The sequence below is a fragment of the Protobothrops mucrosquamatus genome, unplaced genomic scaffold (genome assembly GCF_001527695.2).
Source record: "Protobothrops mucrosquamatus isolate PMUCROS unplaced genomic scaffold, P.Mucros_1.0 scaffold326, whole genome shotgun sequence".
In the NCBI taxonomy this organism is placed as follows: Eukaryota; Metazoa; Chordata; class Lepidosauria; order Squamata; family Viperidae; genus Protobothrops; species Protobothrops mucrosquamatus.
The window spans coordinates 353,220-369,958 of NW_015386665.1; the positions used below are offsets into that span (position 1 = coordinate 353,220).

Below are 16,739 nucleotides of genomic sequence, written 5' to 3' on the forward strand. Positions count from 1 at the left end.
AAAGTTTCACAACTTTCTGTTAACAAGCTGTTATTGTAATCCAACTATAAAAAATTTACCATGGCATCTTATCTATCCCAAATCATCACAAAAGTTATAAATAGATTGTCCTCTGTCAAATATCCATGTTTGTTTCTTAATATAATCTCTTGTCAATTGTTGTTTAATTAAATCTAGTAAATTCAGTCTCCAGAATAGATCTATTTTCCAATCAAAGTGCAAGCAGAAATAGTTTCCAGTTAACCGTAATAAATCCAACCAGTCTCCATCCATCTTCATAAAGAAAAGATTTTTTCTCCTTCCCTCCCTCCCTCCCTCCCTCCCTCTCTCTCTCTCTTCAATTTTCTTTATGCTTACTCTCAAAGTCCTATTAGTGGCATTTACAAAGCATTGACAACTTTCTCATCGTAGATAGTAAGACAGAAAAATAAAATAGTTGCTGAAAGTTACAGATAAGAATGAAAATGAGTAGCCTGGTTTTTTATTCCGGCAAATGCTTGGACTAATCCCTCAGTTTTCTTGGCAGGTGTTTTCAGAAGTGATTTGCCACTGCCTCTTTCCTAAGGCCGAGAGAGAATGACTAGTCCAGGGGGTAGGCAACCTTGGCTCTTTTATGATTCGTGGACTTCAACTCCCAGAATTCTGGGAGTTGAAGTCCACAAGTCATAAAAGAGCCAAGGTTGCTTACCCCTGGACTAGTCCAAGTCACCTAGTTGGCTTTGTGCCTCGGGTGGGTCTAGAACTCAACAGTCTCCCAGTTTCCTAGCTTGATACTTAACTATATAACTAATTGTCTCTCTTTGAAAGTTTACAATTTCATTTCTTTTAAAAAAAAAAAAAACCTCACCTATCATTGAGTTATCATTGCTGCCATAAATTCTTATTGCATTATATTCTTTGAAATTGTTTTAGAAACAGATACCTACCGATCAGAGCCCTGCAGATAAGAGTGGGCAGGAAAAAAGCCAATAATTGAAATGACTTGCATATTTAAAAATGACCATTTATGTCTACATTACTAGAAATCAGCTAGCTGTTTTACAAATGACTGAGGGCAAAAGGTAGCTATGCATAGGAGACGTATTGGTTCAAGCAAGTTTTCACTCATTCGTGAACATGATCCAAACCATACAATAATCAAATTAACAAGGGTGTTAATTTTTCAATCACATCCATGGAAAAATAAACTGACTAAATATATCTGAGTTTCCATTGAATGTACAGTGAAAATCCAGCACATTGACCTTTAGATGTTACCACCATGTAAGTATTAATAATATATCTGTGCACAAATAAGTAGTCTCAGAAACAATTTTAGCCACTTGTTTTAAAGGTGCCGGCAAGATCCCTTTTAATATATATCGGCTTTTGTATCTGGCAGTGAGAATGTCAGCTCCTTGGAGGCAGAAAGAGCTTGGAAGACTAAGAAAACCAATGATTCAAACTTGAGCAGCACTAAATAGCCATCACCACCATGCACTGCACTAAGGAAAAGGCAATAGAAGGAACAGAATAAACAGTAACTGGCTGGAAAGGAAATCTTTTATGGCAAGATGTTTACAATATATCTTGTCATAAGGAAATCTCTTTCTTCTCTCCTAATGCACAACATATGTGGAATTCTCTTTGAAAATCTGACTGCATTACAGCTAAAGACTTATTCTTTTTTTCTTTGAAGTATTTCTAATGTGTAAATTATTCCTTTTCCCCATAATGCAGTATTGCTATTGATGTTTTATAAAAGGACATTAATGTAGCTTTGACTAAATACGTTTTTTTTCCTTGTCACATTGGATTCCAATTTAAATTTCAGTAAATATCTGTTTACAATCACAACACATAGGTGTTTGGCTTCCTATTGGAAAATGGAAAGATGTGTGTATAAAGAAGGTGGCAGGCAGAATGGAGGGAGGGGGAGAAAGAGACTATGTATTGATTTACAATTTTTTTTATTTCTTCATATAACTGAGGAAATACTGTAGTTTTATTAGGACCAATCAAAATGTTGTAAAATAGCAAGCAAGCTCTCAGTTGTTCTGCATGGTTAAAAAAGTTAAGCAAAATGTAGATGGAGGAGACAATTTGTCATGATGTGGTTAGCAGATATGCATTTAGGGGTAGCAGAGATGATTCTTTAAGAAGGGGGTGAGCAGCAACAGAGGAGTCCATGCTTCATGGTTCACTAAACAACTGTGAACATTGCATGGATGTCACAATTACTGAAACAGCCTCCTTCTATTTTAAAGTTCTGGCATTCATTATCAGAACAAATCAGAACAGTAGGATCTATAATACCGTGTACAGAATGTTTCTTACCTCAGTAACTTTAAAATGTGTAGACATCAGCTCCCAGAATTTCCCAATCAGCATGTGCTGGCTGGAGTATTCTGGGAATTGAAGACCATGCACCTTAAAGTGGCCAAGGTTGTTCTAGAAACATTGTTCTAGAGCCATTGTGTGAAAGCAGCCTTTATGAGAGTAAGGCGCAGGGGTACCTGGGTGATGTTATGAATATGCTATAAATTGATAACAGAGAAATGTATGGAGATAGATAGTGGAGCAATATGTCAAGATTGTTCCCTTTGCTCTGATAATTTTAGAAACAGCTAGTTCTCAGAACTAATCAGAAGAACTTTTTTTAAAAAATTGGAGAAATGGTTGTTCATGTAGATTGTCCACAGACAATACTACTAGCGTGTAGTCACTGAATTCTCACAACTTCCTTTTCCAGGCTGGTTGTTTAAAAAAAATGCAACAGAGTGATATCTGTGTGCTTGTAAACCTATTTACTTTTGTAATCTGGTTCTATTGGAATCGAGAGAGAAGTAATTTTTTTTGAGATTTAGAGCAACTTCAGAAGTTTCTGCTGAAAATATTAGAGAAAAGGTTATTAAAACTTTTAGATTGGGTTGTCGAAGATACAGAGGCAGAAATTGATAATGTATATAGAATAAATTCAAGATTTGCAAGAATAAAAAATGTCCCAAGGATGTTTGTCAGAAAGAACACAAAGCAACAACTTTTTGCAGCGCATTTTAATATAAGACTGAAGACGGATAATGCAGATGCAAAGAAATTCCTATTAGCATCTTGCATAAAAGAAGAAAATATTCTTTTTTGACTGAGAGATTGAAACAGAAAAAGATTCAATTTCAATGGGACACATTGGAAGGTGTGATTTGTTTTACTTTTAAACAGTAGGAGTTTCAACTGAATTCTACCCAGAAGGCAAGGGGATTTGTAGAAAATTTAAAGATGAATTGGGGAAGATTCAAATAGAGCTGTAAGGGGAAACTACACAAAAGCTTCAACAAGCTTGACAGGAACCTGAAAGGGATGATACTGAACTAGATGCCACAAGTATCAATTTTTCTAAAAAAAATTGGCTTAATTATGGATTACAAATGCTTAATGTGTAATATAAATGAAACAAATATTCATCAAAAGAGAAAAAGGTTTTGCAAAAAATTAAAACTAGATATAATTTGCTGACAAAAAACTCATATTAGAAAACAGGACAAAATTGATTATAAAATTTTGGGTGTTTTGGGTTTTTCGCTCAAAAAAGAAAGAGACTTGCTTTATATATAAAGCCCCAACTAAAACCAAAATTTATATTGACTGATAAGCATAGCAGACTTTTTTTTTGAGGGGGGCATGGAAATTAAGCTGCATGGATGTAAGACTTTAGTATCGGAAATGTATGCCCCAAATGAGGATAAAGTATTGTTTTATAAAAGACTTATGGAGACACTAATAGGTTTCTCTTATGAAAATACTTTAATGCAAATCTCTCAGCACAAGAAGCATTTTACAGATGAGAAATTGTCTAGAATGCATAAAGGCACTTCAAATTTATGTTGGAAATATGAACAAGAAAGGAAATTTTATTATGTTTAGTATGTAAAAACATAGAAAAATTTGGATTCAACTACACACACTGACTTAAAAGATTTTAAAGATTAATATACAGTTTCAACCAAAGGGGTTTGGAGGGGGGAATTGATGGACGAACAAATGCAAAAATGTCATGAAACTTTGTTTTTGTACATGATAACTGCAGCAAGATTATTGTATGCATAAAAATGGAAAGACTGGCATTCCTCACAGTGGAGGTGGTTGATGAAGATGATGAAACTTGCTGAGATGGCTAAACTGACTTGGTTTGTTATGAGAAAAGACAGTATCTATGATTTTTGTTGAGTAGAAGCCACTTACAGACTGAGTACAACAGAAAAAAATGAACTTGTGATTTATGGTTTTGATAATTAGACAGGACCCAAGGTGCAGGCTGTGCAGAGACCTCAGAGATAGTCCAACACATAGTACCAGGATGGAGATGCAGGCAGGAACAGCATACACTGAATGACTCAACCAAATAGTTGGCATTGCGTACAGGAACATCCACACAATATATGGGCCAAATGGGAGATTCCACAGAAAATCATGGAGAATCAGAGGACTAAGATGTGGTGGGACTTCCAGAACCAGACATACAACTAGGTACTAGCAATTCAACCAGACATCTTGGTAGCAGACACGGAATACAAGGCAGCAGTGGTGATAGATGTTGCAATGCCCAGTGATAGCAACATCAGAAAGGAGTATGAGAAGCTGGAGAAGTTCCAGGGCCCGAAGGAGGAACTAGACAAAACATGGAAAGTAAAGGTCAAAGTGATCCCAGCTGTGGTAGGAGGACTTGGAACTGTGACATCTAATCTGGGAGAAGAAATCACATAGATTCCCAAAAATGACACCAGAACTCTCTGTTCAGAACTCTCCAGCGCCCAGGCTGTCTTGTTCATCAGATGCCTTCTCATAAGTTGGCTACCAGTACTTTCAGACCAGTGATTGGTCAATTTCTGGTCAATCCCACGGATGGTAGAGCTTGCTGACTAGTAGCCTAGGCACACTTCCTTGCTCAGCCAAGACCCACTTCTGGTTGCACTTTGCAACCCCTCACCTTCCTTTCTTGACGCAGCCGGACCTGTTTTTCTTTAAAAGGATGTGTCAGCTACCCTGGAGAGCAAGGAGAAAGGTATAAATGAATTAAATTCTCTGCCAGGAACAAGGCAAAAGCCTGCGCCTGTGGCCAAAAGGGTCTCTTGCTAGCTAGGGCAATCTGGTGCTGATGAAAACCGCAAGTGAGGAAAGCCCCAAAGGCAAGTATTGCTTTTAACATTAGACAAAGCAGATCAGCCTCCTGTTCACTGCGTCCGAAGATGGAGACGCCAGTGAAGCCAGCTGGCTTAATGAGCTCTTGGCACAGGGTCTGCCTAGTATTTACCGCTCGCGCAGCAGCTGCAACGAGGAGCGTGGCGGAGCAGCCATCTGCACTGCCAGCGAGGGCTATTTCTTCTCGGGCTTCTAAGCCAGACGTTTGCAAAAAGTGCCTCAGGCTCTGCAGCGGTTTTCCACAAGGCAACTTCCTCCTTGGTTCCAGGCATGAGGGACGCACTTACTTTTGAAACTGGGCAAGGAGGAGGAGGAGGAGGAGGAGGAGGAGGAAACAAGGCGCCCCCCCCCCAAGCAGGGAGCAGTACATATAATTTTGGGGGGCGGCGGCTGGGGGAACCAGGCAACGCTTTGGTTGCCGGGCTGGCGTCCATCCGCGAGCAATATCGAAGGGAGTCGTGGGGAGAGATAAGAATCTGGCGTGACGTCAAGGAGGAGCTTGCTAAGCGGCGCTGCTCCGAGGCAGCGGGGCTCTTTGGCGCGGCGTTGGCGCTCCGGCAGCGAGCGAGGCGAAGCTCAGGGCTGCGTCTGGGGAGCCTGCTCGTCTGGGAAGGGCGCGCGGAGGCTTTTGCGCGCGGCGAAGGAGAGACGGGGCGAGGGGCGCGGGAATCCAGGAGTGCGGGTGAGTGAAGAGAACCTCGCGGGCGCGCTTTGGAGCGAGGGGCGGGGAGCCGGCTGGGCAGAGGGAAGCGGTGGGTCAAAAGAGCGGCCGGGGCGGGAAGAGAAGTAGTGGCAAAGGGCGACAGGGTGGGTGGATGGATGGATGAGTGGGGAGGCAACTGGTGGAAACGAGGATAGGCGAAGAGTGATGTTGGAGCGCCCCGGACGAGTGAGGCGGGGAGAGAATGGTGGGGGGGAGACCGCTACAAAGACGGATTTTCGGAGCCGGACGAAGCATTAAAAAGTACCGAAGTTCCCACCACTTATCCCATTCACTTTGGTTACTATCCTTCAATTCTCCCCTCCCTCCCAAACTTCATCGGTTTTTGACTGCAGCCAAACCAATGAGGTCTCTTAATAGCAATTTGCAAGCTGGCGGCTTAATTTTTGTGGACAAGATTTCATCACCTGCATAGAGAAATACCTGGAGATGGACCCAGGGATGGCCCTTCCTGTTCCATCCAGTGCATCTCAAGAAGGGGATAATACTCCATCAAGGCTGATGCCATAAAAAATTGTGGCACTTCTAGAATCTTCATAGAGAAAAGAATCTCTCTCTCTCTCTCTCTCTCTCTCTCTCTCTCTCTCTCTCTCTCTCTCTCTCTCTGTATTTAACATTACAGAACTTTGGAATTTATGGAATTTGTCAATCCAGGAACAAGGGACTAATCTGGAGACAGAGCACTGTGGATGTGTGTGCTTTGGGGCACAGTTGGGAAGGAATGGCAGAAACAATGTAGAGATGTATATTGGGGTTCATCCTTGACACCTGTTTTCAGCATTGAAATACAGTACAGACCTGCGAAGAGAGATTTTCTGATCTGGTTTCAAGTATTTCTCTTGGTTCAATGAACAACTTTATATCTTTTTATATGTTAATGGACTGGTCTATCTGGTTTTATCTTTAGATTATTTTTCTTCTCCATAAATCACTGTTAATGAAATTTTACACAGGCTATGTTTACATGTGGGTAGCCGACTCTAACAAAAGGCAAATAACTTCTGTATAATAACTTGGCGTTGAAATATTGACAGAAATGTTAGTCATTTATGGTTTTATTCTTAATAAGAGAAAAATACTTGCTTAGCTAGATAATATAAGGAAATAGTCAAGCAGGAGCAGCAACAACACCCATGAAAATGAAGAGAAACAAATGTAGCTATAGTGGAGGTGGCAAATTATGGAATCATGTTCTTCCTTAAAAAGAGTGCCATGAAAGCAAAAAGAGAGAAAAGTTTAAAATTCTAGATTACATTAAAATATTGTTTTTTATGTTTTCCTTATAAGCCATAATTTGAGGGAACTAAACCATGGCTTGGCATGAATTCAGTGTGCTGAATTGGCTCCGAGAGAGTCGGCAGTCCCGGAAATTAATCTTGTTGATTGTCTTCATTGCTCTGCTCTTGGACAACATGCTGCTGACTGTAGTGGGTACGTAAAAAGTTCCTGATACTATAAATATTGTAACTGCTTTGCTTCTGGATAGCCTTAAATTTCTGCATGAAATGTGTATGCCTGTGCATGTGTATGTGTACATGTGCCTGTGTGCGTATCTGTGTATGCTACATCCTTCCTTTGTGGTTTTTGTAAAACAAAATGGCAGGAAAGATAAAAAGTTGGCATGTCATGTCTGATGAAAGAGACTTTGGCTCTTATTTGATTAGGGTTTAGGTTTTCCATGTCACAACAATTAGTCATTACGGAAACAGCAAGAAATTGAATTAGCTTGCATGTTGGTTTGTATATATGAACATTGATCAGAGAATTAAACATTGCGTTCTTATCAAAGGAAGAAATACTTTATTCTAAAAGGACTACTATAAAGGATTGGCTTCACACCTACTCATTCTATAGGAAAATCGTAAATTTGGTATCTTCTTTTATTGTTATAAGCCAGGGGTGGGCAACCTTGGCTCTTTTATGACTCGTGGACTGCAACTCCCAGAATTCCTGAGCCAGCATGGCTGGCTCAGGAATTCTGGGAGTTGAAGTCCGCGAGTCATAAAAGAGTCAAGGTTGCCTACCCCTGCTATAAGCCATACAAGAGTTTGAAGCAAGATTTGTCCTCAGGTAACACAAAACCTCCGTTTTTATTCAGTGGTGGTGAACTTTTCAGGTAAACCAGATAGGAAACCACAACCAGAGGAGCTAATTCTATTTTATTGCAAGGTTACATTAACAAATTCTTGCAAGTCTGAAAGTACAAATCTCCCACCCTCTCCTTTTCATCCTGAGAAACAAGCGATTGTCCCTCCGAGCCTCTTTCTCCTCCCATTATTATGCAGCTGTAGACGATGCCTTTTGTTACCTGACCATTCTCTGGGCAGCATTTTTTTGCCCCAACTCTCAAGGTCATTCTCACATACCATTGCACAGGGGGCATTTCTTCAATAAAAGAATGATGAAGATGAAAAATCATTCACGGAATTAACAAAAACAAACAAACAAAAATCTTTATCACAGAAATGTCCTCCATTTGATGTCCCAGATTTGACAATTCGAACATGTAGTTAAATCAGAATGAGTACAATTGAATAATTTTGAAATCTGCAGTGTATAGAAACTTAAACAAATATCAAGTTGTGTTAATAATTAAGCATTTTCATAATGCAAATCATGGTTTTGTATATACTTTGTCATGAAAATGCATCGTACATTAAAATGAAACCACCGTTTTAAACTTTTACATGTCATTACTTATCTTCTCTCTGTCGAATGAATTGGGTGGATTCATACATAGTGTATAATTATGTTTGCTCTAACTAGTTTGGATTTCCAGGTTTAAAAGAACCCAAACATCATTTGGAACTCTGTACTTGTTTTTTGTCTTTCCATAAGTTTCACTGTTTTATTTCTGTTTCTGTACTAGAGTTTCTATGCAATTATCAAGACAAAATTAAAAACAACATAGAATTCCAACTATAGACTCCAATATAATAACAAATGTTATTCACCAGGGGCTGATCAGATTTTAATATCCCCCAAATGCTTATAGTTCAACAGACTCTTCGGGTTGATTAATATCCTAAATGTAGTTTGTCAATTATCTCTGAAGTCTGTTGAATTATGCATAAGCATGAAAAATTCTTGTTTTTGTTCCCCCAACTCCATTCCCATAATGAAGATGGCTGTTTCTGCATTGTTATTGTTTGGTTCAATATAAAGTAACATAGTTTAATTTAGCAAACCTGTACCAATGTACCAGGAAATATGTCCATTGATTTAAATGAAGCTGACTTCTGAGGAGACATATGGGGAAAAGCTATGCACTTATGAAATAGTTTGTAGTTGTCAAATGGTTTACATGTTTATTTAGGAAATACATAGAAATATTTTCATAACATATTCATAACATATTTCATAACCACTTGTTAAAATTGGACTTTATAATGGCAATTTAAATTTGTTCTGATATAAAGTAAATCTTCACTAGATGTTGTTTTTGCAGTGTAGTTTGTAAAATTAAATTTGAGATCCATAAAATGGAATAAGTAGTCTTCTTGTTCCTGTTTCTCCTGCTCTTATGCAGAAGTAAATTGCAATTTTCCCTTGTCATGCTTTGACAAAAGATTTTCCAAATAATTTAAGTTTTGCGAGTTAGCATCATCACTCCCTCCTTATTTTTCTTATCAAGTGTTCCCATCCATTCTACTTTCACTTGCTTTTCCTAGTGGAATAAGCCTTTTTCTGCAGTTTTTTTTCCTACCAGCAAGTGTGGTTATTTGAACAGCTATATAAATAATAGCCATTTATGGCTTTCCTATCCACTAGGTTTCCTTTAACAGGAATTGGTGATGCTCTGACATCTTAGCGTTTTTATGTGTTTGATGTTACATTGATGTCAAAATTATCTTTTAGTTTTTGAAGCACGGAAATGTTTTCCAGTTACGTACTTGCTGAAGGCCATTCACTTATCTCAACTCAAAGGTTTCCTGAATAAATAGGATTGTTTATACAGTAATTAAATCCAGACATTTGCAAAACATGATTCATTTAAATGATTGATAATTTTGTTATTAATATCCCCTGCCAAATAATTTTTCCTAACTCCTCTTATTTTAAAAGTCCTCATTTTATTTCTCACACATTTATATAATTAGGATGCTGTTAGGAATTTCAACCATATACAGATTGCCATATTTACTCATTTTCTTTCTGTTTCCTTAATTTCCTAAAATAATTACTATCTCATCTGAAGTATGTTGATTTGCAATTGAACAGGATTTATACAGGACCTGTATGTAATTTATTAAACTGTATCAAATTTCTTTTCTTGGAAAACACCTGTTATGTATACTTGTAAAGAATGTGTGAAGGAGAGACTATCTACCTTAATATTGTCTCTGTTAATTGCAACAACTATTCAGAATATTAGATCTGAATCTTTTCCAGAGCTACTTGAAATCTTAGAAGTTTCTGACAAAAATAGGAAGCTAATTACTGAGTTATTAATAAAACCAGAAATGCACATTAACTGAAATTAATGTGGAATACTAGTTAATCTAAAATCTTTTCAGGTTAATGAAGATTAGCAGTCTAAATCCAACCCTAAATAAATATTTTTGATTCTTGTTCTTCAGGGATCAAGTAGATTATTTTATAGAATGAATACAAGAATAATTTTACTTTCAAAATTCTTGAAGAAATGTCAAATGCAATCAATTGTATTTAATTGTTACATTGTGTTCCAGTTACGAAAGTCAAGACTAAAAATATCATTGCTATTTATTTCCTTATTTATATTTTATTTAGCAGTTTTACAAAAAGAAAAAGAAGCTTCTTTTACTGAAATAACTAAAAGTATAACAGATACAATAGTAGGTCCTTGAACTCCGTTATGAAGAGGGGAACTTGTCCTTTTTCTGTGGTGTTTCCTGGACAACTACCGTAATTGGTATCAATATTGAATTCATTTACATACCAGGCTATTGTTATTTTTATATGCCTAGTATTTTGTTTCCAGATGAACTTTATAGAGGCTGATTTGTCATTGTAACCTTTTTGCTTCTATGTTTGATGTTTATTGTGTTTGTTCTGATTAGGATGTTTATTTGATGTTTATACCTTGGGCTGGAAACAATTGCTGTGAATAAAGGACATATTAATGAATAAGGGCATAACATGCATATGATTTTAATCTTTAGCTTTTAAAAGATTGGAAGCATTTTATTAAAATCATAGTTATATTAATGCCTGGGGCAAGCAAAAATCAGCTTACACATAATGTTTAATATCAAGTTTTTAGATGTTTTTGCATTTTTAAATTCAACTCCCTATTTCAACCATATGGGGAATACTTTTGCAGAATTCTGAGGAAATTGGGGAAGACTTGAATATATTTTTCCTCAATTCTATTAATCTTTTTGTTGAAATTTGATGTTGGATTGAATATTTTAAGAAGAGACTGGACAGCCATTTGTCCGAAATGGTATAGGGTTTCCTGGCTGAACAGGGGGTTGGACTAGATGACCTCCAAGGTCCCTTCCAACTTTACTACTACTACTACTACTACTACTACTACTACTACTACTACTACTACTACTACTACTACTACTATTTATAAATCTTATCACATTTTTTCATCCAATATAGAAAAGAGTGAGCGGCTACTTGAATTCTAATCATTTTATGAATGAACTTGTGGGTTTTTCTTTCTTCATCAGTATTCTTGTATAAATGGAAACAAACTAGTCAAATAGCTATGTTTTCAAATTTTTTAGAACTATCTTATAAACTAAATTGCCTTGATTATGATACAGCTGGTTTTTGTGCTTTATTAAAATAATAATAATGCTGTATAACAATACAAATATGAAATGCATTTTCAAATATCATGCAAATATTAGAAGGTGTTAGGAATTAAATTAAATTGAAATGATAAAACAATTCACTTATAAGATTAAATATGAAGAAAAATGAAAAGCCTGGACACAGGTATCAGAGAGTACAAAATTTGATCAAATTTAACTGCTTTTCCTAGCTTCTCTGTTGACATAAAATTATTTTGATAAAACCAAACACAATAATTTCTCCATGATGAAAAGTTCTGAAAACTAGCTATTTTTTTCATTCATGATTTTTATGAAAGAAAAGATGCAGCCTTGTGCTTATTTTTGTTATGTTTAATAATGACATGTGTATATGCCTTTATGTGACAATTGTTCTCTTTTCATTTTCAGTGCCAATAATACCAAGTTATTTGTATAGCATTAGACACCCCAAAAATATAACGGATGTCCAAACTATTAGACCAGAGACTCCTTCGGTCAACCCGAACAGATTGCACAGCATCTTTTCTTATTATGACAATTCAACTATAGTTACTGGAAATAATTCTGAAAGAGCAAGGCCAGAAGATGATTATCATGCTCAGACAGAGCAAACGGTGATCAATATAACTACGACAACTCCATCAGACTGTCCAAAGAAAGACAAAGAATTGGTGAATGAAAATGTAGAAGTTGGTTTGCTTTTTGCTTCCAAAGCAACTGTCCAATTCCTTACTAACCCTTTTATAGGACCAATGACAAACAGGTATGTTTTCCTTTTTCCTTACGTAATAAAATATATTTCATTTGTTCTATTTACCTGTGTATTTGTTTTTTAGAGAAATAATTGCTTTATTATGTGTGTGTCTTATTTCTTATTAATTTATTGGTTGCTTTCACTGATACATATTATTAAAATGAATTGCTAATAAACCTGCACTATATCATCTCTAAGTAAGTCAGTCTTCTATTTACCATCTATTTTATTTGAAATAATTTTTAACTTTGTTCCTTCTCTGCTTTTTGACTGGCACCCATAGATAGATGTGTTTGTAGAAGGAGTAAAACTGTTGCAAGCTCTTCAGTAATAATATGGAAGTGGTGAGTGAAAATTATGCACTTCCTTCCAGCTAAGCTTTCAAATATATATTTTATTGTAAACATATTTATGTTACTTTTCAAAGAACACCCTCCTAAGGTAGCTTGTTGTGCATTTGATGATGCAATTGTTAGAATGTAGTACTGCAGGCTAACTCTGCCCATAGCCAAGAGTTCAATCTTGACTCAGTCTTCCATCCTTCTGAAGTCAGTAAAATGAGGAGCCAGATTGTTGGGGGCAATATGCTGATTTTGTAAACCACTCAGAGAGTGCTGTAAAGCACTATGGAGCGGTATATACAGTGCATTCAGAGAATATTCAGACCCTCTTCACTTTTGTCAATGTTGTTATGCTGCAGCCTGATTCTACAACTGTTGAAATTCACTTTTTTCTCATTAATCTATACTCAATACCCCATAATGACAAAGTGAAAACAGAATTTTTGAAATGTCTGCAAATTTATTAAAAGGTAAAACTGAAATATCACATTAGCATAAGTATTTAGACCCTTCATTCAGTACTTCGTTGAAGCACCTTTGGCAGGAATTACAGCCTCAAGTCTTTTTGGGTATGGCATGACAAGCTTTGCACACCTGGATTGAGGGATTTTCTGCCATTCTTCCTTGCAAATCCTCTCAAACTCAGTCAGATTGGATGGCAACTGTCAGTGGACAGCCATTCTCAGGTCCCTCCAGAGATGTTCAATAGGGTTCAAGTCAGGGCTCTGGTTGGGCCACTAGAGTTGTGAGGGTGAAAGTTCGTTCTCCGAGCTTGTGGGTTGGTTTCTGAACATTTCATTACCAGGCTAAGTAGCATCTTCAGCAGAGTTTAGGGGATGTCAGTGTTAGTGTTCTTCTGTTTATAAGGGCTTCAGGTGTGCGTGTATTGAGTGAGGATCTTGTGATGAGTCATGTGATCGGTGAGTGTGAGTCATCAGTGAGTCTTGTGATGGGTCTTGTGATGGGGAGGTTACATCAGGCCAGGGTCATTGGGAGGTGAACTGCTGGTGGGAGGGTTGATTGAGGGTCGGTGCTGTCTTTGGTTGGCCGTGTGGTTGATTCTGAGGGGGTTCATAGGCTGGTTGTAGGTCGATGTGTCTCTTGATGGAATTGCTTGTGGAGTGCCAGACTTCAATGAAGTCATGAGTGTGGTGGGTAGTAGCATGGCCGATGATTTTTATGTTACTCCAATCGAACTGGTGCCATTTGGTGTCGGTGTGGATAGAGATTAAGGATTTGGGATTGTGGCATTTGACTGCCAGCCGGTGTTTGTGGATCCTGGTTTTTCATTGACGTGACCCACGTAATTTTCTTGGTTACTGTTAGTTATCTAGTTGTGATATTGCTTTGTTATTTTAAACTTACTGAAAGAATGGAGTAGGTTGGTGAGGCAGAGCCCAGCATTTGTGTTTTCTCATAAGGCACCGCAGCACATGATGATCTATTTTATGTAATGTAAATCAGGTTTTTTAAAGCCATTATGATTATTATTTTATTATTAATTATACTTATACAGTATATGTTATATAGGATGTCCCACCATATTGACTACAAGAAATAAAACCAAAGCACATATAATAGTAAAGCTATATCAAAAGCAATAGCAATTTTATCAGCCAAATTCTCAACTGAAAAGTCTAAAACATTAGGAAATCAAAAGTGCAAGGATAGAATGAACGCTGAGCCTATGCCTTGCTGTTATTTAAAATAAAATAAATAAAATAGTTGTTTTAGATGAAATAGCAGGAGAGCAGGATAAGATTTACAGGGCACTTTGAATATTAAAATCTGCTAAGTATTACTGTTGTGTTACTTTAAGAAAGCAGGACTATTTTTTATTCAGAGTAATATAGGAAACCTGGCTCACATTTTGAATGGGCTCACAATATATGGATGGAAAAGTCTAATGTAAACATACAGATCCAGGAATGGTTAGGTCTAATTTATGTAGGTATGTTAGATGCAACTGCATGTTCATTTGAATGAGAGATGCCCTTGAGTTCAGCTCAGCTCCTTTTTTAAAAAGGGTTTTTTTTTTATTAGAAGAACAGTTTAAGAAACTACAGCAACATAAAAAGAAATAGTAGGAAAGGTATAAAAGAGTGAAAAAAAGTAAAAGATAACAAAAGAAAAAGAAAGAATTCAAAAGGAGCACTTCTGGTTTTCTTTTGGGCAATTATAAACATAATAATTGACATTTCTCTCTCCCCTTCTGAATTAAATATCATGGTTTCCTTCTTCCCTTATACAAACCGTTTTAATCAATGAATACTGAAATCACTAGTTCGTGTTTATTCATTTTCAGCAAAAAAAAAATAATCATAAAGTGTTTCCAGTCTTTTATAAAAGTAAGTATAGTTCCCTCCTTAGTTTAGCTCAACTCCTAATGATTGTAGCTATGTAGTTTCCTTAGCAGGATTACCAGAATGGTTTGCCTTTTTCCCTTTTTAATGGTTCCCAGCAAAACCAACCATGCTGTGATCCGAGCAGATTAGAAAAGAGTGGGGCAATTGTGGTGGAAAAACCATTGTTGCACAAACTTGTCTGTAAGTTTCCTTCTTTTATTTTCATGGGGTGCAAATCATAGTAAGTTGCATTTATATCATCTGGTGCTGAACTGATGTTTTGATGAAGAATTAACAGAGAATGGCCTCGGGCTTTACTTGTTTTAGCATCTCATGCAGAAACATCTCCCGAAACACCAGAGAATATATGTGTACATCTCTGTACTCCTTCTATTTCTGTATTTCTCTAATGGTACTAATGCATTATTGATACGTGGTTGTATGCTAAGTTAATAAAATTAATTGTGAGTTTTGATTTATAATCTGTAGAAATCTGTAAAGAGATTTCTGATTATCATTTGGGTCCATGCAGAAGTCATAGGTTTGCATCACAATACTCTCACAAAGGTCAACCACCATTGGCTATAGTATTATGAAGTCTTGTTTCAATATTAAAAGTTTTGCACTGATGTATGCTGTGTTTTCTCACTGAAGCCAATTTCTTGAATGCACTTATACATTTGTAATATATAACAGACAGAGTTAATTGAAGGTAAGAACAAGAATTTATTTCACCCTCGCTGAAATAAACAAAACTTGCAGTCTGGCAAAAATATGAAATTCTTTTGTGCTTTCACTCATTTTACATGAGCAACATGTCTTCAAGATGCTTGCCCCCTCAAAATTCTTCTCTGACCTTCAAAAAGTTGCCTAGTTCTGTTATAAAATATTATTTTCAGCTTCCTAAAAAAAGGAAACAGCTATTGTAGATATAGAAAAACATATGTAAAAAGTCAAAATTTGGTATTAATTTTCTTTTCCAGGATAGGTTATCAGGTCCCCATGTTTGCTGGCTTCTGCATCATGTTTATTTCAACAATAAGTAAGTGTTGTTTTTCTCCTATATCCCCAAGTATTACAGAAGAGAAGGAGAGATGGGAACAAAACACTGTTTTGAATTGTCAAATCTGGATATCCTTTGGTTCTAAGAATATATGAAGCTTTCACTAGAGAATTGTTGGTTAAAACATCAATGAAGACAAGACTTCTTTCCACAGATTCTAACTGTGCCATAATAATGTAGTGTTAATACAGCCATTCCCTTTGCCATGTTGTTTAAGGCATGCTTTGAGCTGAAATGTTTTCTTATACAGTCCATACCGTTGAACCAGAAGGGAGAGAGTGTGTAGAAAAATAAGGCACTTTAATCTTGCCTTTTCTTACTTGCCAGATGAAAAGCAACCATAGCCCAATGGAAAGAGGAATGCCCTTGAATGTCTCTCATTCATTGGAGTGGTTCCTTCAATTGAATTATTCTATTTATTATACAGCAATGCGTATTCCCCACAGAGGCTTGGAAATTGCTTGTCCATTTTCAGGGAAAAAAACCTCCTAAACCAGTTAAATTGTATCTTGGCTATGGGACGGTATTGTGAAATATTGGAACAAATATTGCTTTGATAAGAAGCTTTC

General features: G+C 36.7%; 1 protein-coding gene across 1 annotated transcript in view; it reads left to right on the plus strand.

Annotated features, from left to right (window-relative positions):
- Positions 1-7,206: 7,206 nt before the first annotated feature.
- The window catches only part of SLC18A2 (solute carrier family 18 member A2), a 32,824-nt gene continuing 23,291 nt past the window's right edge, over positions 7,207-16,739 (plus strand). The window contains exons 1-3 of the mRNA XM_015815223.1: positions 7,207-7,327; positions 12,076-12,430; positions 16,091-16,149. Of these exons, the coding sequence (XP_015670709.1) occupies positions 7,207-7,327; positions 12,076-12,430; positions 16,091-16,149 (535 nt within the window). The remainder of the gene's footprint in view (positions 7,328-12,075; positions 12,431-16,090; positions 16,150-16,739) is intronic.